Here is a 20,678-nt window from a genome sequence, read left to right on the forward strand (position 1 = left end):
AAAGAATAACTAAGTCAAGTCCGGTCAAATCAAGTTTATTGTGTAGCTACGTTAAGCTTTAGTGAGACAGCTCACCAGCTAGTGTTCAGGTATTACACACAAAACATGCCTAAAGATGCCCGTTTTACTGTCTACCTAAGCGCAAAGGTACTAAACAAGAGATTTTTTGCTATTTTTCATAAAGGTTTCGTTTTCTACTGGCCAAACAACTACGGTATTTGTTTCACTGAGAAAATAAAAAGTTTCGAATGTATTGCCTGCTTTCGTTTTCGCGAGGGTTCGATTATTTTTATTTTTAAGTTAAATCATCAACAATACATGGATTAATTGTCAACTGTAAGATAGATATTGGACAAAGACAAACGGTACAATATTGAGCTGCACTTTTAAATTAATTTCACAGAGTTCACTCAAACCTTGCCATCACGAAAGGCATTGTATATTAAACAGCAACATCGAAGTAGAGTTACGAATTGAGTAAACACTTTTCATTTCATAATAAGTTGATACATATCTAAACAAAGCCAACAAATAAACCATTAAAAACAAACTAACAAGCAAACAGCAACAGCAAACAAACAAACAAAACCAAAAATCCAGAGAAAGTTTCTAACCAATCTGGCGGCTCTACACTTAGGAGAGGAGAGGGTAGGGTTTACAGTTAAGAGGCGTTTGCTGTATCTTCGTCCATGCACTTAACTCAGTTATCTTTCAACTGTGAAGACTAACACAGGACAGTTTTTCTGTAAAACAAAGACTTCTGGTAAGAGAATAACATGAATCCTCACCTTTCGAAGTGTCATCATCAAAATCTAAAGTCTCCTCACCAGCTGGTGTGACGTCACTTTCAGGTTTGGGTTTGCTTTCACTGCTTGCCATGGATGCTGGGAAATCAAATATTTAATCAGTATACTAAGCTTATAAAGTGTAACTGTAACTTACATGCTAAACTATGACTGGACACACACTGTACTTGACATTAAGAGGCCTTTGTTGTATCTTCATACATGGACTTAATTCAGTTCTCTTACAACTGCAAAGATAAACATTAAACAGTTTTCCAGTCTAATAACGAGTTCAGGACAGAGAATAACATGAATCCTCACCTTTCGAAGTGTCATCACCAAGCTTCAAATTCTCCTCACCAGCTGGTGTGACGTCACCTTCACTTTTGGCTTTGCTTTCACTGCTTGCCATGGATGCTGGGAAATGAAATCAGATATTTAATCAATGCAGAAAGGGAACGAGGTTGAGGTTATACCAGTAAAGTAACGTAGATGCTTACTGTTCCTGGAGACACTCTGCAATGTTGCAGTTAAAACGTTTTGCCAACAACAAATTGCATAAATAATATTAGCAATAATTGTATTAATTATAATATTAAAATTTATATTGTGCAACTTTCCATATAAGATGATCAAGTGCACTTTACCTGTGTGAAAGGATAGCATTAAATATATATATATAATCGCAGATAACAATAATTGTTAAAACTTAAACCGTGTAAAAGAAATTGTAAAACTGTACTCCATCAATTATATGCTACGTTAAAGTAGCGTGTGTTTAAAAGCTTCTTAACGTAAAGCAGAACAGTTTTCTGGTCTAAAAACGACTTCTGTCACGATAATAACATGAATTGTCACCTTTCAAAGTGTCATCATCAAAATCCAAAGTCTCCTCACCAGCTGGTGTGACGTCACTTTCAGGTTTGGCTTTGTTTTCATTGCTTGCTATGGATGCTGCGATATGCAATCGAAAACTTAATCAGTAATCTAAGATTACAGCGGCGTCAGCTGATCAAAACCCGGAACTGAATTTGTTTTAGCCATTGACTGAGAGCTTGAAGCCTCAATGATTGTGTGAACGTTAAACGAACAGTTGTTAGAATAAAAACGGAAAGAAAACGTTAAAACTTTATAAGAACAACCAAACAAACAAACATGCAAATAAAAACAGCAACAAACAAGAGTTTGGGCGGATCTACGGAAGCGTTTATTGTATCTTCATCCCATGCACTTAACTCAGTTCTCTTACAAATGAGAAGATTAACATTGAACAACTCCCAGTTCAACAACTTTTGGTAAGAGATTGAGAATAACATGAATCCTCACCTTTCGAAGTGTCATCAACAAAGTCCAAAGTCTCCTCACCAGCTAGTGTGACGTCATTTTCAGGTTTGGTTTTGCTTTCACTGCTTCCCATGGATGCTGGGAAATCAAATATTTAATCAGTATACTCAGCTTATAAAGTGTAACTATAACTTACATGCTAAACTATGACGGGACACACGCTCTAACAGTGAAGTGAACGTTTTACTTTTTCAGTTTGTATTGATAGTTTGCATGTGACGTCATGGCGGCCATGTTGGTGGACAGGGACAATAAGGTTTTTTCTCCTCTGGTAGTTAACTTCCATTTTTATGCAAACTCTGTGAGCAAATTTTCTTTTGTTTTGTCCACCAACATAGTGGCAATGTAACTCATCTTTACCGCCAATCCTATCTTCCAGCGGTTTTGAATTTGCTTTAATGTAGAACAGTTTCGAAGTATAATGACAATTTATTTCTTGGCAGGATATAAACAGGCTACAACGTTGTCTCAGCTTATCACGTTGCACGGTCCGTCAAGCAGTTTTGTCCGCTTCCGTTTAGCGCTCAAACTGAGGCCACGTCCTTGTCTTCTGGATCATCCGATACTTGACGTTACTTTTAATAAAAAGTTGGTTTCACGCTCAAAAACTCCATGTCTGTAAGAATTTGATCTCATTGACCATTTTTCTACTTTTATAACGGGATGAATAGTCGTTTTCTAGAACATATAACAGTGAAATTGAGGCTTGAAATTAAAATTTATTTGAAAGAGGAGACATCCGTAAGTGACACTGTTTCTGCCCGTAAGGCCTGGTTTGTGACATCAGCCCTAGCTTGTAGAACAGACGTATTTCATACAGGAGAATGAACAACAGGCCTGTTTTGCAGGCTTCCATAGCACAAGCGCACAAAAAAAAGGTTTTTGTCAAGTGCAAATGAAAGCAAGCGTAAGAACGAGCACAAATGCAAAAAAATTAAATCTCAAACATTTTTGGACGAATAAACATTATCGTATTATTATAGTAGTGTCAATTTTTCAAGCTTGTATTTTATCCCGGCCTGTAATTCAGTTTTTAAATGCAATGTTGCCTAATAAAGGTCATTACAGTCGACTCCCGATAACGCGATCCCTCGCTAACTCGATCCTCGCGCTAACTCGAACCAATTTTCCTTTCCTTTAAGGTCATTTTCTATATAATTTTACCCTCGATAACTCGAACTCCCAATAACTCGAACCTTTTTCAATTTCCCTTTAAGGTTCGAATTAAGGGGGAGTCGACTGTATTATTATTATTATTATTATTATTATTATTATTATTATTTTTATTATTACTATTGTTGTTGTTGTTGTTTTTGTTGTTGTTGTTGTTGTTGTTGTTATTATTATTATTATTATTATTATTATTATTATTATTATTATTATTATTACTCGCCGAAACATTTTCCATCCACGCAAATATAAAGTCCAAATATTTTGCTTTCGGCAGATTTTTAATCATTTTTTTTTTCGGTCATATGACGCGCCAGTTACAACTAATATTACTTCAGCTATACATGGAAAACGAAATTATTATGTATACATAGTTTATGAAACAATACATGGTCTCGCTTACTGTGCTTATATCCAATTAAAATGTTTTTCCATGAAATTTTGATGTCTACATATCCTTCACTTGTACAGTAGAACGTAAAGCAAAGTGTCTAGGCTGAATTCGACAATTAAATTAGGTTCCACATTTTCTCGAATTATCACACAGAAACTAACTCTAGTTTGACTCAGTGTATTAATAATAGCATGGCACAAAAATATGCATGAGTTAAGCCATTATAATAAAGATTGTCTTTTGCCATCGGCTAATTCACTCTTTTTTTTTTTTTTTTTGCGGAAAATTTCCCGAATTCATTTTCTGCTTCCTTTTCGCGTATTCTCGCGTTTTTTTTTTTCTTTTTTGTTGTTTGTTTGATTGCCGTATTTTTTTTCTTTGATTGCTAATATGGTCTGGAAATCTGAATCCGCCGTCATTACGATGTCTTTTAACACCTTTGGGATTGATTGATGGGCGCTCGTAGCAAAATGGCGGGGTCTGATCAAAACCCGAAATCGGATTTCTCAATCATTGAATGAGAGCCTGAAGCCTTAATGTTTGCGTGAACGTTAAATGAACAATTGCTTGAAATAAAAACAACAGAAACAACTTTAATGTAATTGAAAACAACAACAAACAAAACCGAAAACCGGAAAGAGTTCATAACCAGTCTGGCGGACCTACAGGAGGCGTTTGCTGCATCTTCACCCATGCACTTAACAAAGTTCTCTTTCAACTGTGAAGATTAACATTGAACAGTTTTCCAGTCTCAACGACTTCTGGTAAGAAAATAACATGAATCCTCACCTTTCGAAGTGTCATCATCAAATTTCGAAGTCTCCTCACCAGCTGGTCTGACGTCATTTTCAGTTTTGGCTTTGTTTTCAGTGTTTGTCATGGATGCTGGAAGATCAAATATTTAAATTTAATCAGTATACTCAGATTATAAGTGTAACTGTAAAATTTATATCGCGCAGCTTTCCAGTCAGTTACGATATGCAATCGAATATTTAATCAGTGCTCTAAGATTAAAACGGCGGCGGCTGATCAAACAAACAACACCGAAAACCGGAAAAAGGTTGTAACCATTTTGGCGGATCTACGGAGGCGTTTCCTGTATGTTTATCCATGCACTGAACTAAGCAACCTTTCAGCTGTGAAGATTAACATTGAACAGTTTTCCAGTCCAACGACTTCTGGTAAGAGATTAACACGAATCCTCACCTTTCAAAGTGTCATCATCAAAATCCAAAGTCTCCTCACCAGCTGGTGTGACGTCACTTTCAAGTTTGGCTTTGCTTTTACTGCTTGCCATGGATGCTGGGAAATGATAACAAATATTAATCAGTATACTAAGGTCATGCCGGTAAATAATAATTAAAAAAACGATAAACATAATCAGAACAATCAAACAAACAAACATGCAAATAAAATCAGCAACAAACAAACAACACCGAAAACCGGAAAGAGTTTCTAACCAGTTCTGGTGGATCTACGGAGGCGTTTGCTGTATCTCAGCACCTATGCACTTAACCCAGTTCTCTTTCAACTGTGAAGATTAACACCGAACAGTTTTCCAGTCTAACAACGACTTCTGTTAAGAGAATAACATGAATTCTCACATTTCGAAGTGTCATCATCAAAATCTGAAGTCTCCTCAGCAGCTGTTGTGACGTCACTTCCAGGTTTGGCTTTGCTCTCACTGCTTGCCATGGATGCTGAGAAATGAAATCGAATATTTAATCAGTATACTCAGCTTATAAAGGGTGAATGAAACTTAGATGCTAAGCTATGCCTGGACACACACTATAAAAATGAGGTGAACTATTAATTTTCAGTGTGTATACAGCCAAACCTTTTTTCCAGCAATATTACATTAACGGACACGGTTTCAAAGCATAATGACAATTTTTCCGTTGGGGGAATAAAACAGGCTGACGGAAAGGAGGCGTTTGCTGTATCTTCGTCCATGCACTAAACTCAGTTCTCTTACAACTGTGAAGATTAAGATTTAATAGTTTTCCAGTCTGACAACGACTTCTGGTAAGAGAATAACATGATGCCTCACCTTTCGAAGTGTCATCGTCAAAATCCAAAGTCTTCTCACCAGCTGGTGTGACGTCACTTTCAGGTTTGGCTTTGTTTTCACTACTTGCTATGGATGCTGGAAAATGCAATCGAATATCTAACTAGTATACTAAGGTTAAAAGGGCGTCGGCTCATAAAAACCCGGAACTGGATTTGTTTTAGTCATTGACTGAAAGCTTGAAGCATCAATGTCTGCGTGAACGTTAAACGAACAATTGTAAGAAATAAATAAATAAATAAATAAATAAATAAATAAATACAAACAAAAATAAAAACTATAAAATATTGTAAGAACAATCAAACAAGCAAACATGCAAATAAAAACAGCAACAAACAAACAACACCGAAAATCGGAAAGAGTTTGTAACCAGTTCTGGCGGATCTACGGAGGCGTTTGCTGTATCTTCATCCACGCACTTAACTCAGTTCTGTTACAAATGCGAAGATTAACATTGAACAATTTTCCAGTCTCACAACGACCTCTGGTATGAGAATAACACGAATCCTCACCTTTCGAAGTGTCATCATCACACTTCAAAGTCTCCTCACCAGCTGGTATGACGTCACTTTCAGTTTTGGCTTTGTTTTCAGTGCTTGTCATGGATGCTGGAAGATCAAATATTTAAATTTTATCAGTATGCTCAGCTTATAAGTGTAACTGTAAAATTTACATTGCGCAGCTTTTCATATAAGATGATCAAGTGCGCTTTACTGATGTGTAAAAGGATAACAGAAAATATAAATAAAGTCGCAGACAACAATAATTATTAAATAAATAAATAAATAAATAAAAGTGTAAAACTGTACTCCATCAATTAAATGCTACGATAAAGTAGTGTGTCTTAAAGCTTCTAAACATAAAGCAGAACAGTTTTTAGGTATAAAAACGACTTCTGTTAATAGAATGACATGAATCCTCACCTTTCGAAGTGTCATCATCAAAATCCGAAGCCTCCTCACCAGCTAGTGTGACGTCACTTTCAGTTTTGGCTTTGTTTTCACTGCTTGCCATAAATGCTGGGAGATCAAATATTTAATAGGTATAATCAGTTTATAAAGTGTAACTGTAACTTTGATGCTGAACTATGACTAGACACACACTGTAACAGTGACGTCAACGTTATAATTTTCAGTTTGTATACAGCCAATCCTATCTGCCAGTAGTTATGAATTTACTTTAACGTAGAACAGTTTCGAAGTATAATGACAATTTATTTCTTGGCAGGATATAAACAGGCTACAACGTTATTTCAGCTTATCACGTTGCACGATCCGTCAAGAAGTTTCGTCTTTTTCCGTTTAGCACTCAAACTGATGGCACGTCGTTGTCTTCTGGATCATACCGATACTTGACGTTACTTTCAATAAAAAGCCGTTTTCAAGCTCAAAAACTCGATGGCTGTAAGAATTTGATATCATTGAGCTTATTTCTGCTGTTATAACGCGATGAATAATCGTTCTCTGGAACATATAACAGTGAAATTGAGGCTTGAAATTAAAATTTGTTTCTGATTCTGCAATTAAGGCCTGGTTTGTGACCTAAGCACTAGCCTGTAGAACAGACTCATTTCATACAGGAGAATGAACAACATGCCTGTTTTGCAGGCTTCCATAGCACAAGCGCACAAAACAAAAGTTTTTTGTCAAGTGCAAATGAAAGCAAGCGTAAGAACGAACACAAACGCAAAAAATTAAATCTCAAACATTTTCGGACGAACGAATAAACATAATCCTATTATTATACTAGTGTCAATTTTTGAAGCCTGTATTTTATACCTGTAATTCAGTTTTTAAATGCAATAATTAAAGATAAGCGGTCATTATTATTATTATTATTCTAAATTATTATTATTATTATTGTTATTATTATTATTATTATTATTATTATTATTATTATTATTATTATTATTATTATTATTATTATTATTATTAAAAAAACTGTCCGAAACATTTTCCATCCACGCAAATATAGAGTCGAAATATTTTGCTTTTGGCAGATTTTCTATTATTTTTTCGGTCATATGACGCGCCAGTTACAACTTATGTAACTTCATCTATGCATGGAAAACGAAATTATTATGTATATATAATTTATGAAAGAATACATGGTCTCGCTTGCTGTGCTTATATCCAGTTAAAATGTTTTTCAATGAAATTTTTATGTCTATTTTTCCTTGACATGTACAGTAGAACGTAAAGCAAAATGTCTAGAGTGAATTCGATTATTAAATTAGGTTCCAAATTTTCTCGAATTATCACACAGAAATTAACTCCAGTTGGACTCAATGTGTTAATAAAAGTATAGCATCGGCATGAGTTTGGCCCATTTTAATAAAGATTGCCTTTTTCCATCTGTTAATTCACTCTTTTTTTTTCTTTTTGCGAAAAATGCAACAAAAAAAAAGAGGTTTCGAATTCTTTTCCTGCTTCCTTTTGGCGAGTATTCTCAAGTTTTTTTTTTTTTTTTTTTTTTTTTTTTTTTTTTTTTGCTTTGAATGCTAATATGGTCTTGAAATCTGAATCCGCCCCCCAGCTCACCACGATGTCTTTTAACACCTTTGGGATTGATGGGCGCTTGACCGCTTGTAGCAAAGTGGCGGCGGCTGATCGAAACCCGGAATCGGATTTGTCATTCATTGAATGAGAGCCTGAAGCCTTAATGATTGCGTGAACGTTGAATGAACAATTGCTTGAAATAAAAAAAAACAGAAACAACTGATTAAACGTTATAAAAACATTCAAACAAACAAGTATGCAATTGAAAACAACAACAAACAAAACTGAAAACCGGAAAGAGTTCATAACCAGTCTGGCGGATCTACAGGAAGCGTTTCCTGCATCTTCACCTATGCACTTAACTCAGTTCTCTTTCAACTGTGAAGATTAACATTGAACAGTTTTCCAGTCTAACAACGACTGCCGTTAAGAGAATAACATGAATCCAAACCTTTCGAAGTGTCATCATCAAAATCCAAAGTCTCTTCATCAGCTGTTGTGACGTCACTTTCAGTTTTGGCTTTGTTTTCACTGCTTGCCATGGATGCTGAGAGATCAAATATTGAATCAGTATACTCAGCTTATAAAGTGTAAATGTAACTTAGGAAGCAACGCTGCTTCAGCTTATCATGTTGCACAGTGTGTCAGTCGTCTCTATTGTTTATCACGGTGCGTGAATAATTTTCATCCACTTTCGTTTAGCGCGCAGAGTGAGGCCACGTCGTCGTCTTCTGTTATCATACAGATATTTGATAGTTAACAGCGGTTTCAAGCGCAAAGCTCAATGGCAGTAAAACTATCTTTCATCGAGCTTTTTCCTGTTTTTATTGTTAATTATACTGTTAAATGTTTTCTCAAACATATAACAGTGAAATTGAGCTTTCAAATTAAGATCTCATGAGGACACTGTTTCTGTCTTTAAGGCCTCTGGTTTGCGGCGTAAACGCTAGCCTGTAGAACAAGCTTATTTTATGCGCTTATTTATAAAAAAAAGAATGACAACAGATGCCTGTCTTACTACCTATGCAAGCACAAGGGATTTTTTTGCCATATTTCACAAAGGTTTCGTTTTCTATCCGCCAACCGACCAAATTTTTCAGAAAACAATAAAAAAAAAAAAAAATTTCGAATTCATTGCCTGCTTCTGTTTTCGCGATTGTTCCTGTGTTTTTTTTTTTTTTTTTTTGCTTTTAATGCATATATCTTATTTGATGGTTTTACATATAATACGCGTGGATATTTTGCGAGTTGCGTAGTATTTTTCCTCGCCCCTCCGGGGCTCGGAAAAATACGAGCAATGAGCAAAATGTCCGCGAGTATTATATGTAAAACCATCGAATAAGAGATTTATTATTCCACTACAAAAAGATTTTGTTATTTTGGCTTCTCTGTTTTGGTAACAGTTTTGAAATACACCCGGCATTATCTGTCCATCGGTATATGGCGCGTACGAATGATGTAAACAACTCAGAAAGCCAGTTAGATGTCTTTAATTTGATTGGATAAAATGAAAAGATAAATGACAAGTGATTGGCATGCTAAAAACTTGTTTTTGAGCTTGTATCGTTTCAAAAACTATTCTTCGTCCAGTCCGGCCATTGTTGCTCCTTTTTTCTGCCTTTTCCGTCCGTATTCGCTCTGTTGTAAACCAGTCAAACCGGGACATTACAGTGTATTACGGTCTCATATTTTGCGTGTTCTCTTGACCTTATTTGGTGAAATGACATAATAGTGGAATAATAAATCTTAATATCACCCTGAATCTAAATTCTGTCATCGTAACGGAGCTCATGCTTCCAATACCTTTTGGAATGATGACGGCTTGAAGCCATAAATAAAAAAGCGGAGTGGCGGTCGTGTTTAAGATAAAGAATAAGTCGCAGTTGATAAATAAAGCGCCCGGGGACGGGACAATATTTCTTTGCTGTCCTCTTCAGGGTATAAAAATACTAGCTTGAAACGTCGGGGCTTCTTTTGATGTTCTAGGGCCTATTTTTCAATTCCTACTCAAGTACCTTGGCGAAGGCGCTGCGCAATTTAAACATTTTTGTCAACTTACCCGGAAGATTGAAAAATAACTCGCTTGGAGTTTTCTACTTCTTCGCTTTTTAAACCGACCGACCTCCTTCTACAAGAAAGAAGGCGATAGGAACGAAAAATGTTAAGGAGGCGGACTTTCTGTAAACCAAACGCACAGTGATCTCATGCCAGGCGTTGCCTTTAACGATGCAGTGACTTTCGTGGGATAATACTATAGTGTGAAATGTCGATCATCCGGCTACATATAAGGCGCTATGACTCTCTACAGGCCCTTCCAAAATACACTTACTTGGCATAAAACGATGCGTTCCTTTATTTGTTATGTGGAAACAAAGTATGTATTACTGAATTACAGAGATTTAATAAACCGACTTAGAAATATAATGTGCCGAGTACTGACGGCTTCTAATGGCTTCAAGAAGAACAGTAGCGATTTTCTGCGTAAGAAACAGTTCAGTGAAGAGCTCAGTTTTCAGATTTTAGCGCCGACTTCAATGACAGATACCAGGCGGTAGTTAATTAAATTGTCTGTGAGGCTTCCCTCAAACCAGTTAAATGAGAGAGGAGACTAAAATTTGGAATCAGGGGGGCAAAAGGATATATCACCCACTTCATTTGCCGAGATTTTTCTAACTATTTTCCCCCTTATGCATAAAACAGTTAAAATACGACACTCAGTCAAAATCTATGTTACCGAAACTAGCTTAGTTAGTAATGTTAGATTCGCTAGCTTTGTCTAGCCATTGCCGACAACGCGCGTACAATTCCTGATTTGGTCCGTTAATGTTGTGTTATTATAAATATAATTCATAATTAAATGCTTCTATGTTTAACGTTTTTGTCAGAGGAAAGCATTTTGCATACCTTGGTTGCTGGTGAAATCGTCACATGGCTTGATGTAGGACGGCGGGGTTTGATGATCAATATTTTAAAAAAGCACTTGTTCCACTAGTCACAAGTTATAAAATGAGTGATAATTAAACTGACGAGTGTTGTTCCACAGTTCTGAACACCAACTTGACGAACCCCAACACACGGCGCTCGAAATAAAGTAATTGACCTAATAAACCGGAGTAGACCATCAAAGGAAGCCCTACAACTTGCCACAGATGACGTAATCATTCCATAGTATTTAAAACATATTATTCAGTTGAAATCCTTAAAATATCCCATTGTTAATGCCTATTTTAGTAATCTTTACGTATTCAGGGTTGGTGTTTCGTTTTCTGAGTTTCGATCTCCGATTGCTTCGGTTTCGAGTTCAGGGTGATTCATTTTCGAGTTCAGGGTGCTTCAGTTTCAAACGTACAAAATCTAGTTAACCTTAAGCTTAGGGATTCGAATAAGTCGTCCTATTGTCTTTATTCCTCCTTATTCTATCAACCATCCTATGACAGCAGCCAAATTTGCCACTGAATTGTCGCAGTGTCTTGACGTTGAGTTTTTTTACTTAGGCCAATCTTGACGCAGTTTAATATTCACTCAGCTTTCTAACGAAAAGCTGCAACAAATCTGAAAGGTTTTAGTGTTTAACGCGCGCAAGTGCCGCGTCAGTATTTTGTGAATCAGGAACTATCCCACCGCGAGTTGGACTCACATTCCTGTTTTCCTGCTAGAGCGAGTTGGTGGTCTGTTTCTCCTTAAATGTAACTTTGAACTTAAACATCTTAACATACACATTCCATTGATCTTTTACGAGAAAGCCTTGTTGGCCTGACAATCTATAAACTCGTTCACTCCCTCCTCAAAAGAAGAAATACTGAATGAAATCTTATGGAATAACCGCTTTATTAGAATCAACGATTATTCAGTATACTACAAAGCATGGCATGTAGCGGGTGTTGAAAAAATTGGAGATCTCTTCAACGGCAATACCTTTTTATCTCACCAAGACTTCTGCTCTTATTTTGGTCTTAAAACGAATTTTCTTACCTACTACGGTTTATGCAAAGCAATTCCTCGTAACTGGATAAAAATAATGAAAGGTAAATTACAACCGCCATCGAATAAATCCATAAGTATAGATAGAATTCCCCTTGAGAAGCTTTTTCTAAACTTGCTACCAACTTTTTCGCTGAAAGGAAATTTTTTCCGGCCACCGCCAAAAAAAGACTCAGAAATGCTAATTTAAATGAACAGCAAATTTCTCAAATTTACGAGATGCCTTTCAGTGCTACGAAAGACATACAACTCTCAATGTTTCAGTTCAAGATCTTACACCACATCTTACCCACCAACGCTACATTATATAAATTCGGAATTAAAGAACATGACCACTGTCATTTATGCGTTGGAAAGCAAACAATCACACACCTTTTCGTAACTTGCCCCAATGCTCAGCTGTTTTGGACACATTTTTCAGTTTGGTGGCGCGAAAAAAAACAACATTGAGATCGCGCTCTCTGAAGCACAAACACTTTATGGCATCACAGACACCGTGCCTCAGTGTCTTGGTTTAAACCTCTGCTTGATAATTGCTAAATACTTAATTTACACCGCGTCTAAAAATGAGGAAGATTAATTTTTCGATGCTTTTTTGTCTATCCTTAAAAATAAAACACAAATTGAAACTAGCAAAGCTAAGGTGCAAGTCAAGCTGTAAAAATAATTTTCTTGATTCTGACTAATTTCCCTTGTTTTTTGGCTTTTTTTTTGTTTTTTTTTGTTATTTATTTATTTATTTTTTGTCGTTTTTAGCGTATTTACTCTTCGTTAATATATAGTAAGGTAGTAGTCAGCTGTATTAGAATTATTTTTCATTTCTGTTTGTTTTGTTCTTGTTGCCGTTGTCGTCGTTGCTTAAGTACGCTATTAATTAGCCCATAGGTACAGTTAAGAGGGACAAGGGTCGTGCCTCCCTCCTTGTAGCCTTCCTTGCAGACGCTCTTTTGGCTCGTCACGCAATCTTTCCTCCCCAACCTTGGTGAGACGAGGCAAAGGAGGCTAGCTTCCTTGCTCTTAACTAAAAGGAACGCAGCCTCTGAAGTCCAGATCCCATTTGCCTAAGGATAATGAACCACTCGGTATACATGTATATTTTATAATTTTCATTCTCCATACTTTACCTAATGGAGTTAGACCCAGGACCATTGCGAAGAGCAAAACGATTTAAAACTACCACTGAAGACTAATGTTCAGTATTGAATTTAGACGAATATATTCATACTATCATATAAACGCAAGTTTAAAGGGAAAGAAAGTTAAAAAAAAAGGAGGAAACAAACGCGAAAAAAAGTGGAGAAAGTATCAAAATAAAAGAGAAGTCATGAGTGTGTAGGTCTTATGTTCTCGCCTGGAAGAATGTCTGATGCAGAATGATGGGAAATGTCCAGTAAGAAAGACAGAATGGCAGAAAATGATTGAACTGCTTATTTATGCCTAATTCTAAATGAAGACACTGGATTTGAATTTTTGAACTGCTGCTACCAAAGGATATAAAAATTGCCGTAAAATAATAGAAATTGTCTTGGAAATTACTACTCCACTTTTTTAAGGTCGCAGCTGAAAAAAACTCTCCAAGAGATTAAATTAAAGTTACTCTTGAAATTTGGGTTAATTTGATCGAGTGTTCATTTCCTATAAAAAGGAAGCTCTTTTAAAAAGGCCGCACACTGGCCAGGACTCTCGATAAAATCTCTAACTGGAAATATAGCTACATAACTGCTACATTATTCATCCAAGAAAGAGAAAACCTCTTTTAGTCTTAGTCTTATAATCGTGCATTTTTAACAGACAACAAGGAACAAGATGCAAGTGTAAATTATGTTAGACGTGCGAAATGGGATGAAAAAGTATACGATAGCTTTCATGTAAGTGGCAGCGAGGCATCCTTTCGCGAATTAACGAAACTTTTGAAGTTTAATCACACAGACGTGTTTTAAACGTTCCTTTTCAGTTTATTCCTCTTCCTGCAGTTTTTCTGGGTCCTGAATCCCATCCCATAAGAATATAAAACAAACTTTACTGTTTAGTAAAAAAGAAAGACCAATGGAAATTGAAGTTGTTTCACAGTTCCCGCTCTCATCCATTAATTTGCTTTTGGGTAGGTCTCTTGACATTTTCGTATGGTTGTTTGAAAGGGAAAAACGCACTGTAGTTTTTTTTGTTTTCTAGTTGACTTCCTCGCTAAAGTTCATGGGTTGTTTAAACAGTGACTTCACTATTGCAAGGCCCTTCCTCAGACTGTCAGTTGTCAGAGCATCACCATTCCTTCACTTTCCACTACATTTCTAGCCAAACGTTCCTTTAAGCCTGTGTTCTCCTGTTAGAGACTGTTATGGAGCGCTCCACAGGTTTAAAGTTATTGTCACGTAGCTGGTTCCCTGCTTCCTATTAGAAGTTCACTGCTATGAAGAACCTTGAATGATGTTCCTTATCCTGTCTGAGTCTTTCTGTAGATCTGTGTTTCGGGGATCAAGCCTGAGAGCTGATTCATAATCCTGAAGCGCTGAACAGAAATGAAAAAGATGCTGACAAAAAAGACATAAACCGTTGTCATGAATTACTTAATTTATTGGACGAAGCTAAGGTGTGGCCACAATGGCGATTATCAACCAGTGCTAGGGATGTGTAAGGGCGCGTTCACACGGCGCGATTTCAGCTGCGATTTGGGGTGCGATTTTCGGCGATCTCGCGCAAATCGCGGGGTGTGAACGGGCCTTAAACATGTTCATCAATCGTTCATTGCGTTTATCATCTGAAAATAAATTGTTGACTCACCTGACACATATTCCGCCATTTGCATATGAGCAGTTCCTCTTCTGACATGCGCTTTACATCTCGATGCTCGGTTGGCCTCAACAGGAGGAACAAGGAGTTCCAACGCCTGGAAATACAAAACAAATACGGTTGTTTACAGGTTAAAAGAGCAAGAAACATGGTGTTGCCCTTTCCTGTTTAGGCCACAGGGTTGTTTACCTAAACGACAAAGAAAAAACTGGCACGGCTCCGATAGAAACTGAAACAGTTCCGATTATAACTCTTCCTTGCTTAGCCTGCGAACGCCGACAGCCGGAAGTACGTCTGCGTTCGCAGGCTATTCTTTACTGTGACCCGGGGCAGTTTATACTACGGAGGAAAAATTGCATGGAACCGATAAAAATTAACACGGTTCGAATAATTCTCGTAGTCTTGTCTGTACCGTTGTATGACCATACGCATTTTTTTACAGCGTAGATAAAGCGGTTTTGATTATTTTGGAGTGACTAAAATGAAATGTGCCGTTAATCTATATTTATAAAATTTGTCAATTCAGTGAGTGACACAGGCATACTCGCAAAAAGGAACTAATCCGAGTGCTCCTATCAGGAGTCGAACCTAAGACCTTTCGATTACTAGCTCGGATGTTCTACCACTGAGCTACAGGAGACTCGTGGAAGTTAAGATCATTAAACTAGGTTCATGGGACAAACATCCTGCATACTGCTAGGATTTGAAAGTCAATGCGTGGCATAAAATGTGATGGTATATTTTTAGCCTGGTGAATGAATGAGAATGATGTTATTCACCGAGTGACACAGGCAAAGAGCGAGCACAATTCCTCAATCATAATGTCTTTTAAACATTGTGGTGCAAAACCAAAAACAACGCCTTCCGCTAAAATTTTTTGTACCAGAATTTGGTTTCACGCCAGCGAGTGTTCAGGTGTCCTCTATTATCTTCAGTTGCTGTCTTAAAAAAAATTGACAAAAAAAGGAACGCAAGGAAATCTATCTTTAAAAAGTCTTACACTTGTGCAGTCTTGTATACATTCCCTGTATTGTTTGAGCTGAAGATGACTAGCTGCTCTGTTGGAATACAACCTGAGTTAAGTCAAGGAAAGAGTTGTCCTTATTACAGTGCAACGAACTCAACCGGGGCCACCCAACATTGATCAGCCAATCACAGGTCACTTTTACAACAAAGGAGTCTGGCTTTGGTAGTTTATAAACCAATCAAAAACGAGAACAAGTGTTGGTTTTTCGATAGCCCCGGTTGAGTTCGTTGCACTGTAAAAATGCACAAATGTCACCTTTATTTTAATTCAACAATACTTCCAAAGGTATCAACATTTCCCCAAAAATATGTCAATGTGAAGAAACTTCCTTATTTCCAACTCGTGGAAGATGTAATTGTATGCAGCAAGAGCAACAATATTGATTTCTGACCAAAAAAATTATTTAAAAAGAAGCAAATTCACGGAGTTATTAAGTGACTGACTATTAATTGTCATTACAAGGAAAAAGTGGGCAAATAGTCAAATAAATATAGATAAAATCTTTATTATTGATCGACACACAGTTATCTAGACAGTAAACAAAGGATATGATGGAATGGAGTCATCCAGGACAATGGCTGCCGTAAACGCATTGATTGCAGCAACATAGTTGCCAGCTTTGTAAAAACCACTGTGGAATGAACATAAAAAAGAAAGCTATTACTGCACTGTACCTTTTAATAAAGTTCAAAGCTAAACCATTATTGTGCTTTTACTGCTACCAACAATTGTGGCAGAAGTCTAAGAGAACAAGCTCTTAAGTTCAACGGGGTATATGTCAAAGGTCGTGTGCATGTAATATGATTGGTGGATTCCAGTCCACTTTGTCAGCTTCTGTTTTCCCTGGTCTGTTAGTTGACGACATAATTTTCATTGACAACGACGAAAAACAAAGTTATTAGTTGGATTGTAAAAAATGGAATGCATGTCATGTCATGTCATGTCATGTCATGTCATGTTACACTGGAGCAACACAATATTTACAACCAATACAAGGCTCAAGAATAATTATTTCACCCAATCCCTTTCTTCCATTTGGGGCCAGAAAAAATCATTTAATTTTTCTTTGCTTCTCTTCTAAATTAAGCCTAACTTGGATGGTTCAACAATATAACCATAAGTACAAAGCAAACTTACGTTCCTTTGTCTTTCAGCCATACTGGATTCATTTCTTCCATATCAACTGCATCACTGTTTGCGTTATCCGTTTTGCAACCAGCACTTGCCATCTTTTTAAGCCACTGATAAAAGCAAAAATACATAACATGGTAAACAACAAACAAGGGAGGCTGCCTCTTGTCCCACAATCAATATTAAAGCTTATGATAAGGAAAAAGTGCAAGTCTCACTGAACATGCATGTAATATATATGATTGTTCAATGATGTTTAACAGCCAGCTGTAATTACATAAAAAAAACCTGAATGAATGCCCTTGTTAACCTTAAAAAACTTCTTTGTAAGGTTTCTTGGGAGGTGTACGGGAAGCATGAATGGCACATAACAGATGGGGTTATGAGTGGAAAAAAACAGGCAGTTATAATGTACCATAAGATAATCCAGAAATATGTTTGCTTTTGGGAATCAATAAAGGACAATGATTATGATTCTTATTGGTTATTATTATGTCTCGCATTTTCTCTGCTCCAGACTCTGCTCTAATGATCATGAATATAATTATTGAAAATGTCCGCTGTTTGAGTAGAAACACAACATGCCAATATTTCATATTAGGATTCCTGAGTTTAACCACTTTGGTCATGTTGCCAAATTTGGTGGAGCGAAGTGTTCTTTAAAAGGACACAAAAATCCTACTCTGTATTATGATTGTGCTTAATCAATGGGTCACAGTGTGGGAAGAAGGGGAGGGGAGGTGAGGGGACAGGATGGGAGGGGAGGGAGGGGATACCTCTTCCTCCTCTGGTGCTTTAGATTCCCTGGCTGCTGTCTTAAAAACTCTTGGAGTGAATGACACAGAAATGGAGCCAGATGATCTGGGTTCTGGGACTGGCTTCTCAAACATGTCCTTCTTTCTGGCTATAAAGGAAGTAAGGAAAACCAAGTAACTGGTGAATTATCACATCAAGAATATGAATTTTTAGAAAACTTATTTACTTTCAAGTAGAAAGTTTATGAGATTATCTACCAAGAAGATAAGAGACAGCATTGGAAAGGGACTAAGATTCACTGAGTAAAAAAAAAAAAAAGAGAGAGACAAAATTTATGTATTTTGCAGAGTGATACAGAAGACTACATCCTAAAGTGGAAGGACTAAGACTAACACATTAAATACAATTTACCACTTGTTCTTTGTTTATTATGGGATGGCTGTTTCTTTACAGCTGGCTTTTGGTTTGTCTCCTGCATTTCACTGACTTTTATATCGGCATTCATCTCAGGCAGGTCATCTTTTTTGTCTCTAGACATGGGTTCTTCATGAGATCCTATCATTTCTTGTTTTAAACTTTCTTGTTCTTGATTTGATTGTAATCTTTGATTCTCTTTCCATCTTTCAATTGCCTCTATTGCATTCTTATGTTCCTCTTCTTTAATTGCATCTATTTTGGCTCTTTCTTCCTGCTCTATCTGAAAGGTTAATACACATAAAAAAAGTTATTTAAAAGTCTTGGATTGAGAAATCTTCTAGCTTAATATGATCAATGAAAAGTGTTTTGTGAGTACTCAAATTAGTGATACTCACTGACCACTGGCAGCGCTCAAATTTCTGAGTTAATACAGAAGTAACCTTGAGGCAAATACCACTTCCAAGGGAAAAATTAGAATTCCCTATTGTTAATTACCTTCATTTGCTCTCTAAGTGCTATTTTTTCTTGTTCTCTTCTCTCTGCAGCTTTGCATGCACTTTCTTTCTCTGCTCTCTCATGTGCTTTGCCGATAGCTTCTTCTCTTTTTCTTTTCATGAACTCTTTGTCTTCTGATTCTGCAGCTTGTAAATGATTCCACTGAACTGGGTTCTTCTTAACAAGTTGAAACTTGATCATTCCATTACCAAATGTTGCCTTACTTTTAGCATCTTCCACTTCATTGTACAAGAAGGCTTCAAATATGTATGGAGGATAGCTAGCCTAGACGGCATGTGTGATCAGAATATAAAAATAGTACCTTAGTACCAATTGTATTTCACATATTTTAAAGGTCATTACAGGAGTTCAGCCACAACTGCTGAGAAAACTTTTTCAGGGTGTGGGGGGTGGGGGGCAGCATCACCCATGGTAGAAGGGTTAAATGTTAATCCCCTCAATAACACCATGCGATTTTCCATGTAAAAAGATCCTTTTATGTCATAAAACATTGACTGCGGGAGGGTGTCTGTTATAGTAACACTAATTGAACATGTGTGAAATGAATCAATTAGACATCTTTGAATACTCTCCTACGGGGACGGCTACTATTGGAGTTATCTTCATAGAGTTATAGCGTGGAGTTAGAGTTGCAAAATCCTGAATTCAAGATTTTGTACTGCCAAAATCCTGAATTCAAGATTTTGGACGTACAAAATCCTGAATTCAAGATTTTGTACGTACAAAATCCTGAATTCAAGATTTTGTACTGCCAAAATCCTGAATTCAAGATTTTGGACGTACAAAATCCTGAATTCAAGATTTTGGACGTACAAAATCCTGAATTCAAGATTTTGTACTGCCAAAATCCTGAATTCAAGATTTTGGACGTACAAAATCCTGAATTCAAGATTTTGTACTGCCAAAATCCTGAATTCAAGATTTTGGCCTTCCAAAATCTTGAATTCAGCATTTTGGCCTTCCAAAATCTCGAATTCAGGATTTTGGCCTCCCTTCCAAAATCTTGAATTCAGGATTTTGGCAGTCCAAAATCTTGAATTCAGGATTTTGGCCGTCCAAAATCTCGAATTCAAGATTTTGGCCGTCCAAAATCTTGAATTCAAGATTTTGGACTGCCAAAATCTTGAATTCAGGATTTTGGACGTCCAAAATCTCGAATTCAGGATTTTGGCCGTCCAAAATCTTGAATTCAAGATTTTGGCCGTCCAAAATCTTGAATTCAGCATTTTGGCAGTCGTTAACTCTAACTCTAAGTCATAACTCTACTGAAATAACTCTATTGCTAGTCGACCTCCTCTCCTACCGGGCAATTACAGGTGCTTATCTATTTAATATGCTTCATGTTTACATATATGTAGATATGAGTCTCATATGCACGTTGTGTTTCGATTTTCGTTTAGTAAATTCTTGCTTTCCTTTGTTTTAAACGCGTTATTATACATCATCATGCACAAAAACAAAAGAAAATAATAATTGAACCAAGGACGGAATAACATCTGCTTCATATCTGATCCGACAAACCTTGATGTAGTCATCAACAGAAAATATATCCACCCGATTTGCTGGCACTCCTTTCAACGGAACACTTATCAGGACTGTTTCATCAGTTTCTTCCCAAACGTAGTCCCTCACTTGAATCGGCATTTTAACACATCGCGATGTCAAACAAGGATAAACATTGTTTTTGTCTTCATTCCTTCGCTCATTTTTCTTCCCAAACACAAAATCAACTAGGCGCGTTTCTAAGTGGTTTCCAGGTCTTCTCTGTTGGCGTAGATCCAGCTTTTCATTCATGTATGCTGCG

The 20,678-nt window shown here is 36.8% G+C and overlaps 2 protein-coding genes across 2 annotated transcripts in view; both read right to left on the reverse strand.

Moving 5' to 3' along the window:
* Positions 1-11,364, reverse strand: part of LOC146468126 (uncharacterized) — a 41,697-nt gene extending 30,333 nt beyond the window's left edge. The window contains exons 1-12 of the mRNA XM_085125142.1: positions 11,164-11,364; positions 10,319-10,387; positions 8,711-8,806; positions 6,685-6,780; positions 6,274-6,369; positions 5,744-5,839; positions 5,298-5,393; positions 4,900-4,995; positions 2,112-2,207; positions 1,644-1,739; positions 1,107-1,202; positions 789-884 (exon numbers count right to left, since the gene is read on the reverse strand). Of these exons, the coding sequence (XP_084981268.1) occupies positions 789-884; positions 1,107-1,202; positions 1,644-1,739; positions 2,112-2,207; positions 4,900-4,995; positions 5,298-5,393; positions 5,744-5,839; positions 6,274-6,369; positions 6,685-6,780; positions 8,711-8,801 (955 nt within the window). The 5' untranslated portion in view covers positions 8,802-8,806; positions 10,319-10,387; positions 11,164-11,364. The remainder of the gene's footprint in view (positions 1-788; positions 885-1,106; positions 1,203-1,643; positions 1,740-2,111; positions 2,208-4,899; positions 4,996-5,297; positions 5,394-5,743; positions 5,840-6,273; positions 6,370-6,684; positions 6,781-8,710; positions 8,807-10,318; positions 10,388-11,163) is intronic.
* A 1,967-nt stretch (positions 11,365-13,331) lies between these two features.
* LOC146468127 (dynein axonemal assembly factor 4-like) lies at positions 13,332-20,625 on the reverse strand. Its single transcript, XM_085125084.1, has 9 exons — positions 20,396-20,625; positions 18,854-19,138; positions 18,353-18,638; positions 17,962-18,089; positions 17,192-17,295; positions 16,605-16,685; positions 16,028-16,100; positions 15,019-15,124; positions 13,332-14,746 (listed from the first exon to the last, which is right to left on the reverse strand). The coding sequence occupies exons 1-9, from the start codon at positions 20,516-20,518 to the stop codon at positions 14,646-14,648; spliced, it is 1,287 nt and encodes a 428-aa protein (XP_084981210.1). The 5' UTR covers positions 20,519-20,625; the 3' UTR covers positions 13,332-14,645.
* Between the last annotated feature and the right edge of the window lie 53 nt (positions 20,626-20,678).

The sequence above is a fragment of the Pavona decussata genome, unplaced genomic scaffold, assembly GCF_977016875.1.
Source record: "Pavona decussata unplaced genomic scaffold, jaPavDecu1.1 SCAFFOLD_133, whole genome shotgun sequence".
NCBI lineage: Eukaryota > Metazoa > Cnidaria > Anthozoa > Scleractinia > Agariciidae > Pavona > Pavona decussata.